This window comes from Pleuronectes platessa, chromosome 18, assembly GCF_947347685.1.
Source record: "Pleuronectes platessa chromosome 18, fPlePla1.1, whole genome shotgun sequence".
Classification (NCBI taxonomy): Eukaryota; Metazoa; Chordata; class Actinopteri; order Pleuronectiformes; family Pleuronectidae; genus Pleuronectes; species Pleuronectes platessa.
In genome coordinates this window covers 9,003,493-9,015,947 of record NC_070643.1, presented here as the reverse complement: position 1 = coordinate 9,015,947, position 12,455 = coordinate 9,003,493, and the positions used below count along the sequence as shown (strand labels likewise).

General features: G+C 43.8%; 1 protein-coding gene across 1 annotated transcript in view; it reads right to left on the bottom strand.

The window, feature by feature from the left end:
• csmd2 (CUB and Sushi multiple domains 2) overlaps positions 1-12,455 on the bottom strand; it is a 232,783-nt gene that overhangs the window by 189,929 nt on the left and 30,399 nt on the right. The window contains 1 exon segment of the mRNA XM_053446653.1: positions 3,029-3,141. Coding sequence (XP_053302628.1) covers positions 3,029-3,141 — 113 coding nt within the window.

Genomic DNA, 12,455 nt, shown 5'->3' with positions numbered 1-12,455 from the left:
CGTTTCGCGCCCCACTTGGCCGTTTTGTGTGGAGAAAAAGAAACAAACCTGACCACTGAGAGTATCTCCTGCAAATAGCATTAAAAAGAGGAAATTACCGCAATAACAAAGATGCACTGATATAAATATAATTTAGAAAGCTTTTTATTGTGCAACTTGGTCCATTAAGGACTATATAGCTACACTAAGGAGGAGTTATTGACGTGCAGCAATAAGCTGTGCTCACTGTCAGACAATAAAAGCAAATTATTTACAGTAGAATTCAATTATGCATATGGACTTGAGGTTTCCATATCACATTTTATTGCTATAAAACAGGGCAACTTGTAGTTAGAAGCGATGGAAATAACTGGGCATGGCTGAGAAATTTGTGTATGAGTATCTTTGGCACAAATGGAGTGAAACAAACTGCTAAAATGAAAAATATAACTATTGTGGAGACAGAGGAATGTACATTGGCAAGCAGAGCTCTAGCTACATGGACGACCATGAGAAATGACTGAGGGAGTAAATACAGGACAAAGTCTATCTGATTCAACACGGATATAATTTCAAATTATCGCCCGAGGAACAACAGATATCGGTAACTTCCTGAGACGATACACAGCCTGATCTGTGATTATGTGCAATCTGTGGTTGTTGCTTGTTCTCGGACTTGTTCCCTGCTGATCATTGTTATCCTTTTTCTAACTGTGAACTAATCAGATCAAAGCACAACAGTGGCTCTGTGCCAGTGGCTTCTGGTCAAACCAACTGTACGCAAAGTAGCGCGCCCACTCCTGTGACATCTGCCCTCCGTCCCTCTGCTTCCAGGGAAGTTCAGTCGCATTGATAAGCTATTTGGGACTTCAAATGATTTGTGCCGGGGGCAGGTGTGAGTCTGTCCTTTCACACAAACAAGAAGAAACGATTTATAGTGAAAATGAATGGGGCAAATTTTTAATTAAATCTTTAAATAAGACTTATTATGCTCATATTCAAGTTCATGTTTTTAATTTGGGTTATGACCTAACATGTTATGATGTCTCTACTCATTCTGCCCATAGCTGCAGCTCCTCTATTCAGCCTCTGTCAGAAACGCTTGGCTCTACCTCCTATCTCAACTTCTATTTCACTTTAATCTATTATTTTCATTGTTCTGTTTTATTCTTTTCTTTTCTTTGAGCGTCTTACTTTAGTTTTTGCTCCACTCTTTTATCAGCCATTTTAGAATCATATTCATCTTGTTTTTTGAATGTCTGTCTTATTATCATATTTTCAGTCTTATATGAAGCATTTTGAAATGCCCTAACCTGCATTAAGGTTCTATATAAATACAGTTTATTGAATTAATGATTGCCTTTGCTGTGCATGACTGGGTAAGTGTAGACTTTGCAAATATGCGGCATTTTGATGTCACGTGATATCATAATGTTCTGTGGGAGAAAGGAGGTGCAGATGTTTTATATACACACAAAATATGCCTCAACCTCTTCTCTAAATGTTGCAGACATTAATCAATATTATATACAAATGTCACAGACAATGACTACTGATATATTTCTAAAAAATAACTATTGGTCGGCATGGAAAATACCCCAAATGCTGCTCTACCCATCCTGCTGATTTTCGGCTTTTTGTTATTCTAATCAGAAAGAAGATGTAACAGGTCTATTTCCAGCGTAGTGGGATTTCAGTGGCACAGAAAAGTCAAAGAAGCGACGTGTGCCATGAGGAAATTGTCAAAATGGTTCAAAGGAGGCAGAGAATAGAATATAACAGAGCGTGATGAAGGGAAGCAGAAAATGGCTGGGGTTCTGCTCTATCTGGCGATTGAGGAAAAAGAGTGCTAAGACTCATAAATGTGCATATCCTGTGTAAAATGAAAAGCTATCGGTGGGAGCCTGTTCGGCTACACATGAACTGACACTGTGCTCTGCATATCTCCCATAATCCTCAGTGCAGTATCACCTGTCAGCACAGCAGGGGGGCCCCTCGCTCCCCCAGTGAAACACAGGTCATTGCGGTTGGTCTCGCCGGTGTCATGTGAGGTGGGTGACAGGTAATTATGGCTCTGCACACGTTTACCATGGTGCTCAACATGCTTGATATCCCTCATCCTGTCTCCTCGGTAACAAAATCTGATTCCATTATTCCCTAAGCTCCATTGATGTATGAGCATGTCAAAGACTGGAGTGTATGACTGCATGTTGCGTTAACACTACGGAAAATGTATAATAAAAAAAATACTTGCAGCTCCCGACAACTGTATCAAGGTCAGAACGTATACAAGCCCCCCCCCCCCCCCCACCCAGTAGAGTTAACAAACAGTGTCTTTCCTCCTCTATCTTTTGGTTTTTATCTTGTCACGCACTGTGGTCTTACGCGTCCCAAGTCGGCTGACGTTGCTCCATCGAGCCACATCCCCACGTTCGTCATATCTCAAAAAGACTGACAGACCCCTGTCAGGTAATTAGCCTAATTAGTCGCTCGCTTGTATTTCCTTCCCTCCCCACTCATCGGGCTCGCCTTCCCCCCCCCCCCCCCCCCCCTGCGTGGGCTCGAAGCGTGCCATCATTAATATCATCCCGCCACGGGTCATAAAGCATTCCACGTCACCGCGATAAAGGTTCCTGTCCTGGCCTGGGAAGGGAGAGACGATAACCTAGCTGGCTTTAAATGTAATCGTCTCAGGATGCAATGAGTTCACTGCACACAACTACCTTTGCTGTGCAGTGGGAGTCACGCTATACACCATTATTTATCCTTCACTCTTTGTTTTCTCCCTTTTATTTAAAAGATGTTGCTCTTGTTCCCTTAAAACCAGCCACAGGAGCGACTGAATGATCACATCATGTTTGAAATGATTGCCAAAATTACTGACACAAGGGCAATGAGTCACAAATATGAAGAGGAGCTTTTGTGCCTCATCACACAAGTAATTTGACATTTGTGTTAATTTCATCACATCCATATTCAGGCTGCAGGAAAGAAAAGAATAAAACCATAATAACTTTTTTTTCTGAAAACAAAAGAGAAGTTGCGTTACCTTCGTAGACGGCTTTAAATCCCTGGCCGCTGACTGCGTAGTCAGACAGTAGCCACAGTGTGAGCCTGGCGCCCGTGCTCACAATGGGTGAAGGCAGCTGGAACCCCGTTAACCTGAGAACAAATGGACAGAAGGACAATAATGATCAGTCGGGACAGGAAAAAAAAAGGTCCAATCAACAGCCGAGTTGGTCGCAAGGTCAGGTACGGAGCCCGCTCGCTTCCGTCAGGCCAGCTGTTCCCTCAGGCATTCAGGGAGAGCACTTTGTGTAACGAGGCTCTGAATCATCCACAAATTATTAAAATGCCAGGACCTCAACAGGAGAGAAAACCTCAACAGAGTTCTCTCCCTCGGTGAAGAAAGAGCAACTGCAATCATACATCCACAGAATGATTTACAAACACACTGCGGGAAGGAAGCCACAGACGAACAAACAACAAACATAAAAACTGTCAGACTCTGAGTCAACAGACATTTCTAATAAGCAACTAGTAGTTTTCAGATGTGGAATCAAATGGAAAAAGGAAATATTTGATATTTGCAGCTGGGGTGTCGACTTTGCAACTTCAATACTCAATTTTCTTTTCATTTCAAAATCTTATGTTACTATCAGTCTAACACAACAATGAGAAGCTACTTGTTAATAAGGGATATTTCAGTCACACTTTAGCATTTCATTTTCCCCCCTGCTAATAGGGTTTGAGTACTGTTAGCTTCTTACTAAACATTGGGTAGCCCAGTTTAAGGCTAACACTATCACCAATAACACTATACTATTTCCGAATTATATATTTAGCTAATGTCCTTCAGAGTTAAGATGAGTTAAGTTTCAACGCTGCTAGATGAGACTTATTCCTGTTGTCTGTAATATGTAACAAGACATGCATTACTAATTAAATACAAAAGATAATGGATAACATGTTAGTGCCCTCTTGTGGTGTAAAGTGTTAACTTTTGACGTGAGCTTGAATGCTACGAGATACAATATTAGATTTTATATTTTTAGTAAAAATAAAATAATGAAAATTAATACTTTAAAATGTATTGCTAGCTTTTACATGGCCAAACACATGTTTGAAACTGGAATGTATGATTTAATATTTACCTCCATTGAGGAGGTACATTTTCCGTCTGTGTTTGTTTGTTTAATTAACAGTATTTCCTAAAAACTACAAGACGGATTATCTCGAAACTTGGTGAAAGAATGCGGTATGGGTCAGAAAAGAACCCCTTCAATTTCGGTGCACATCCAGGTGCTTTTTCAACATTTATGTAGATTTCTTCAGAGGATATGTAATATATAGATCAGGCATATTTCGGGGAGTTCCCTTATCATTCTTATACATTCACGGAGTCAAACTACAGTGAGGTTTTTCTGATTCATTGCGGTAATACCAGAAAGACTCCCTCAGTTTGGAGATGCTTTAATAAAACACTGTAACAAGTTAACAGCCTCCGAGGGATTATAACAAGTGCACTAAAAGGATGTTGGAAACAAGCTATATACTCTTGAGTAATGACTTTTGTCTTATTAGCTTTTAACAGCAGGTTTCATGTGTTGCCAGATTCTCCTGTGCATAGATATATATGAATGAGTATCTTGATTTACAGATTCTAATAAAGGACAATGCTGGTCACTTCAATTTTGGATCGTCCTTGAATTTACCCTTCCCAAGTGCCACTTCAATTTTCTGCTCCCACATGTATTCTCTCGCTCCCCGTGAATAACTCTCTCTACAGTCAGCCTCGCCCCTCCCTTCCATCTCTCAGTGTTAAGAGGCCACAGTGTTTCACTTATTCACATTAGGTATCACATTGGAGGTGGGGGAGGGATAAAAAAAAAAAAGCCAAACACCAGTGGGTAAGATGAATTGGATGAAAAAGAGAAGAGGACTCTAATATATGCACGATTTCACTCCTCTCTGTCAGATTGTCACGGTGGGATATCAGCTAAACGATGGGACACATGTTCATGCAAATAGCCCCTTCGCTGACCGCAAATTGAGTTGGAAGGCAGCCATCTTGGTTGAGCAATGCACTGCGGGGAAGGCGGGGTGGATAGAGGGTGTGATGGAGTGGTTGAATAACGGGGGGGGGGGGGGGGTTCAAACAAACAGGAAGGGATCCTCTGCACTTCCAATTCGTGATCATCTGGCAAAAAACCAGATGCGAGCCCCGAGTCAGTTGGGTGAGAACAACACGGATACCTCCAGACAACACAAAGGAACGGGCCTCACATGTGTGGGGAGATTAAATATTGTCATGTGATACAGACTGTGGCGAGAGAAAGAAAAGAAAAAAAAAGGATGCAACTCGGGAATTGCCCGCTATCAAGAAAAAGATGCGAGATATGATTGTGGCTGAGCGACAATGCAGCGCAGGTGTCTCAAGTAAGTGGTAAACTGATGGGGAGAGAGAGAGAGAGAGAGAGAGAGAGAGAGAGAGAGAGAGAGAGAGAGAGAGAGAGAGAGAGAGAGAGAGAGAGAGAGAGAGAGAGAGAGAGAGAGAGAGAGAGAGAGAGAGAGAGAGAGACACAAAAATAGCACAGTTATGGGTAATCGTCGGGTGGTCTTGGGAAAGCTGAGTAATCTCAGACACAAAGGCCTCTGAGGAGGAGAATGGGTGGAGGTGTGTGTGCACGGCTGCATCTACACTAAAGAGCAAATGCTGTATGTGTGCGTTAGTGTTTGCATAAGAGCATGTGTATGCGCGCATGTGTGTGTGTGTGTGTGTGTGTGTATAGAGAGAGCAAAGGTCTATTAAGAGGGCTTTCCACCTGACTGGCCTCAGCATCTTCTCAACGAAGACCCTCTGCTTCCAATTATCCAACCACTGCCCATGGGAACAAGAGAGGGGGTGAGACAGACAGGTGGGGGGGGGAGGGCAGAGTATATTTGAAGAAAGATGGCTGCATGGGAACGGACTGGAGATATTGTAATGAGGAGAGATGGCAGCGGTGAAGAGCAGGTGGAGGGAGGGCGGGGTATGGAAAGCAGGGAGGTGAGGGAGACATGCAAGGACTTTAACCATCGGGGTTCTCTGAGCGAGGATGAGTCATGGTGAGAAACTCCTTCACTAGGCCTCAACGCTACTCAGGGATTCATGCTCATGATGTCACAGAGACACACACACACACACACACACAGACACACACACTAATTTAATCTGAACGTTTCCAGCATATTTCTGTTTGGGACAGTCCCATCCCTCCCCCTCAAATGTATTTTCCGCCGGTCATTTGTCCTTTAAACTCAGTCAGTGTGTGTACGTATGCATGTGTGTGTGTGTGTGTGTGTGTGTGTGTGTGTGTGTGTATTTGGGGTGGAGGATAAGCACTGTGCTGATACAGCTGATTTCACCCAGAAGGAATGATGAAGACGAGGGTTGGGGGGGGAGAGATGAGAAGACTCAGGAAGAAAAAAGGGAAAAACAGATACAGCAGCAAGATTTTGATGGCCGAGTAGAGGGGAGACATTAGCCCATAAATGATGGGTGTCAAGAGAGAGAGGGGGAGGAAGAAGGAGCGCAGAGCGAAGAACAATATGTGTAGGCTTCTGTGTATTTGTTTAAGTGTGTGTGTGTGTGTGTGCATTTATCTGTGTGTGTGTGTGTGTATCTTTCTTTATGAGCCCCTATGCAGCTATAACTTGTCAGCGGTCAAGGTAGGGGCCTGTCGCTTGTTTGCGCTCTAGCATATGAGTGCCTATCAGACTATATACAAACACTAACACACACAAATCAGACACACACATGCAAACACATTCAATCGCACACAAAAATGGTTCCAGTACCAACATTTGGTAAAATAAAAATAAAAATAATATAAAAAAATGACTTGAACATTAAAAATATCAAACTGTTTCTGCGGTGTATATGTGTGTGTATGTTTGTGTGTGTGTGTGTGTGTGTGTGTGTGTGTGTGTGTGTGTGTGTGTGTGTGTGTGTGACTCATCACCGGCTCTCCCACCAGTATGAACAAAAAAGGCTGACCATGTAGCCTAGCAGAGGTTAAGATGGCACTCCATTCCCACACACATGATTTAATTCCGCCAGTTAATAGGAAGACTTTCACAAGCAATTAGACTGTATCTCTATCAGCCTTCTCATCCGCTCTCTTCGGGTAAGCTGTAACGCACCACATCACTTCTCCGGAGGCCGTGATCTCGCCTTGATAGAGTTTCATAGTTAGCCTTCAGCGTTCTCCATTTCAGTTCGAACTCGTTGGTGTTAAATCCGAACGCCTGCAGACGTGTCACCAGTAATCAGAGGGTTTTAGTACTTTCGCTCGAGTTCACGGGATCGCCACGTCTGAAAAGGTTCATCCTTGCAGTAGCGGATGATAAAATATGCCACTTTTTTGTTTTCTTCTACATGAATGGATTTTCTGCTTGTTTTGGATTCATCACATCGCATTGTCCGGCAGGTACACAGCTCCACCACCGCCGCCACCACAGGTGAAACTAGCTAGAGAGGGCAACAGTTTGTAGCTCTCATACGCGGCCCCTCCGCAGATCCCACACGCCATCAATAATTCAAAACAAGGCTGGCATCCTCCTGAATGGAAAGGGCTCACCACTCCGTCTCCCCCCCCCCCCCCCCCTGAAAAGAGGCGCGCTGTGGCAACGCGAGCGCTTGTTAATATTCAGACGTGCGCGACATCACAAGGTATTTGCGCATCGGGGGTTGAACATCGAGGGGGGGAGAGTCTCTCTCTCTCAGATGTTTCTGCCACTGAATGCTGATGCGGAGATAATCAACCGCAGTCAGCGCCAACTGAGAGACAAACCGCAGTGGAGTCATTAACAAACCAGGGTCTCTGGAGGAGGAGAGGGGGGGAGAGAAGGTGTGGGGGTGGAGGGCAGCTGATATAAGGGGGAAGGAGCCGTCTGGATTGGACGGTGAGGGGAGTGGGAGAGGAGTTGGTGAAAAAAGGTGAAAACGTCATGTGCAGAACGATCGAAGAGCCATGAATGGATCAGTCAATCATACTTTATTCATGCAGCACTATTCATACAAATAAAATGAGACCCAAAGTGCTCCAAACAACCCTCTGAAGTACACAACAATACACACACACACATGCACATGCACACAATGCGAGTACTTAATAGAGCACTGAGAAAAGATGACAGGACCAGCTGGGGGTCCCAGGCATACAACCTCTGTGGCTCTTTATATGTTTACCCCCCACCAGTCGGCTTGTACCGAAGAAGCCCCATGGACAGGCAACAAAAGCAGCCCCACCTGTTCAACCCCCCCCCCCCTGAACATACCAACGAGAAGAGGCAGAGTTTAAAAACAAGACTGACGTACAAATACAATGTAATTCAATTAAACAAGTAAAGCAATTAAGAAAACGAGTTGGATAGAATAGAAATAAATAGAGAGATTTACATAATAGGAAAAACTAATTCAATCTTCAGAGATAATAGAGGGAGGTGATTTAAAAAAAAAGAAAGTATATTAATTGAAAGAGAATTTTAAACGAGTGGATCATTCACAGAGGCACAGCAGTGATTTGAAGCATCACTCTGCAGACGGGTTCACGTCCAGGCGGAGGAAATACAGGGGCGGCGACAAAGGCCTGATTAGTTGTCGCTGTGCAGAGAGAGTCGAGTCATCAGCAGTTGAACTAAAGGATTGTGTGCATGTCAATGAATGGAGGAGTTATAGAACACTGTACCAGCGGCTTAGCTACAGATAAGCGCTCCGTACTCTTGAATTGCATCTATTCCTTCAATCTAGTTCCACCTAAGGGTTGGTATATGCAGATATGTCTTGCACACACACACACACAGATGTACTTCCCCTGGAGTCCCTGCTGGTCAGCAAGTGAGTGACTGATGTGACTGCTTTATCTCCAGGCTATCTGCACTCCATTAACAGTGCATTACCTTGTCCTGATGCTATCTGCATCTGCCCACCAACATGGACACCTGTGAGGCAATACAGTGGGCAATACAGTCCCCCTCGTATTGCATTACACACATCACCTTCGGCAGATAAAGGAAAATGAAAAAAAAACATGTATAATGTTGCTTGTTTTGTAAATACACAAACACAACTGCATGTGAGACGTGACATAAAGTAATATTGCCGACAGATATGCATTTAAGGAAACAATATATGCAATAGAAAGGATGATTACAAGCACCGGTGTGGAATACTTGACTAAATGATGGCTCAGTAGAGAGATGGATTAAAAGGAAAAGAAAAGGAATTGCATTCTTTGTTCATTTGTTCCCCGTGTAGAGGAATCAGTCAATTACACTTACAGCAAACAAATCAAGGCTGACAAATGAAACACGGTGACGTTCATGCGTCCACTGTGTTTTACTCTGCTCCGCACACATCGCTACGCAATAATCCTCGGGCAGAAAGGAATTAGCGGCGGGAAAAAAAAAATAATAATTCAATGCCGTGCCACTCTCGCCCTTAGGAGAGTGACAAAGCTAAGTGGTAGCCATGAGATGCTGCTGTTTACTCACCAGTGTGTGTGTGAAGGTCTGTGTGCATGTGTATACATATCCATGCTGCATGGAAGGTTATAAATCTATTATTGATTTGATCAAACACCCTTAAGTCTTTTGTTTGATTCTATAATCTACAAAATCATACATTTAGAGTACAGACCACAGACTGTAAACAGAGATGGACAATGCATCTCGACTAACTCCCGTTATCCAGAAATGAATCCAAAACATATGAACGCTGCCATTTTACTCCGATGGTGTCTTTTGGAGCTCAGTATCTATCAGGGGGCGGAGCCAAAGTATTGAGGCAGTGTCGATACACCAGCTCGACCAATCCAATTATATTTCATCCTGTTTTTACAGCATCAAATAACACAATTACTAAAATAGCAATTTGGAAATACATTTGAGTCTTGTAACCATCTTTAAGATTTTTTTTTTTTCAGATTTCAAACAGCCCCTTGTCCCATCCGCTAACATGGAGGAGGCAGGGTTTATGACATGTACTGCAGGAAGCCACCAGGAGGCAATCTAGCCGCTTTGGCCTCACTTTTCGGGAGCTTTCGTATCGTCCATCTTTAAATACAGTCTAGGAGAATGGTCACATTTACGTCACCCGAGTTGAACGCCACACGAAGGCACACTGCAATTTGCCTCGCCACAGGAAGCAACTGCTACATTCGCCCCCTCGCCCACACAGATTGGAATTGAACGGGAGCCGGGGGTGCATCACCGAAACATTTGCATACGTGTGACCGTCCTCCTCGGTTCAGACTCATCTATGTGAAGATGATTCCAGCGACAGTCACAAGGCGACGCTTTGGCTAAAAGAAAACACAAAGCTCAACGGAGTCCAAATAACGCGTGGATGCGTCAGCGTTTCTCTCAGGTTTAACAAACAGAGCCGGCTAAGTGCAGCGGTGCACAGCAAAAGGCACGATGGGAATGTGAGGGAAGACAAACACACACACAAAGAACGCTTGTGTACGCAATCCTGGCTGCTCCTCTCAGAAATTTCCCAGATTAAAAAGATAGGATGCAGCCACTTAGCACGGCACACGGCTGATTAAACACTCGGGCCGTGCATTTGATCCCTGTTTGTTTCTCCTCCTGTCCGTGACTCATCGTCTGTCTCTGACCTCGGTGTCGTGTCCGCACACAAAACCTCATGGACTCCTGTTTGTTTACTCTTGTTGTGCTGGGCTGTTTTTCATCAGCCTGCTAGACGGACTCTGCTTCATCCATCCATTCATTCATCCAGCCTGATACTGCGCTCCCTTTATTTTCCCCTCTACTACTGATCAATAATGGGTGACGCACCGATGCCATTTCCTTTCCACATGGAAGCTGCAGAGACGGTTGCTGGGAGAAGTAAATGTTTTATCCAACATAAAAACAAACAAATCCTTTTACAAACCACACTTATTTCCGATGCCATTTTTTCTGTCGCTATTTTCCACAAGTGTAATGAATATGATGATGACAGCTTGATGGGGATTTTACTGTGTGTTTGGGAAAGGCCCCCCTCTCCTGTTTCAACGCGATAGCCCCCCCGGTGCCATGCCCATAAAGATATGGTTTTCTGACTTACACAAAAAACTAGACCGGCCAGCACACACATTTGAAATGAACTGTAAGACAGACCTGCAGGTGCCGAGTTCACACTACACTACATCCTCCTCGACTCACATGCATTATGACTTCTTCTGTCCGAACCCGACCCGAGCTGCACTGGGTCTGTGTTACCCGGTCCATCACACTTGTGGTTACTGCTTGATTTCCCCGATTTCAAACATGCCGTGTAAAAAAAATCTGGGGGGCACCTGACCACAACATATACCTTCACCCACTATCAGCTCCGATTGGTCGAAAGTGGCTAGAGTTGCCACGGGCTGGAAGTTTAATCAGCGAACCACTCTATTCGCTCTTTGAAGAGTTCACACATAACGATTGGCGACCACCAATCGGGCCCCAATCGTCGACTTGTTGCTGAGTCGCCAAAAAAACATTGGCTACTGGCAAAACAGGCTGAAAATGGCGTGAACTCAGCTTCATGCTCTGTGGCTCAATGGGTGTAAATCCCTGCACCCAGGCTAGAAACTCTATGAGCAGTAGTGACGGCTACCAGCATCATATTAATTTGTATTGTTCCACACGTGCAGTGATCATAAACAAGGCCCGGGACCCCCACCTGACTCAGACTTTTATTCCGCCCCCACACCTTTAGGATGTGTTAAATTAACACATTACATCATATTATACTAAACTGCATTACATTGCATATTGCAATCGGACACTGTTACTGTTTTGTATTTTGCATATCACTTTTTACATCTTTTATCTTTTATATATTTTTATTCAGAAATGTTTATGTCGAAATAAATGTTACTTTGTATAGATATTGGAAAAAGTGAGTAAATAAGAAGTAAACAGTGAGTAAATATATACTGGTTTTCTATTTTTCATTGCTTTCCTATGTATGTTGTATTTATTGCGTTTTTATGTTACTATATTAATTGTAAGCACCAATTACCAGAGCAAATTCCTTGTAGGTGTAAACCTACTTGGCAATAAAATACTTCTGATTCTGATTCTGATTCTGATCTAAGTCTAAAACACTGACGTTTCCTTCCAGCTACGTTTGCTGACGCTCCGACTCTATATTCAAAAGGTGCACTGTTCTCTCTTCATGTTTCCCTCCGCCTCTTTCTCCCTCCCTCCCTCTAGCTTTTCACTGTGATCCTCGGTTTCCTCTCCGCTCCGTGGAGGGATGTCACTAATAAACCCCCCCAAAAACAAGGTTGGGTAGAAGATCTGATTAGCCAGCGGGGCTAATAGGGACACGGTGACCGATGGAGCGCCCAGCCGACGCTATTTACTTTCTACCCGTCGCTCTACTGTCGTTCGTGTGGCAGGGATGATCAAAGAGCAGCAGAGGGAAGGAGACAGCGAGG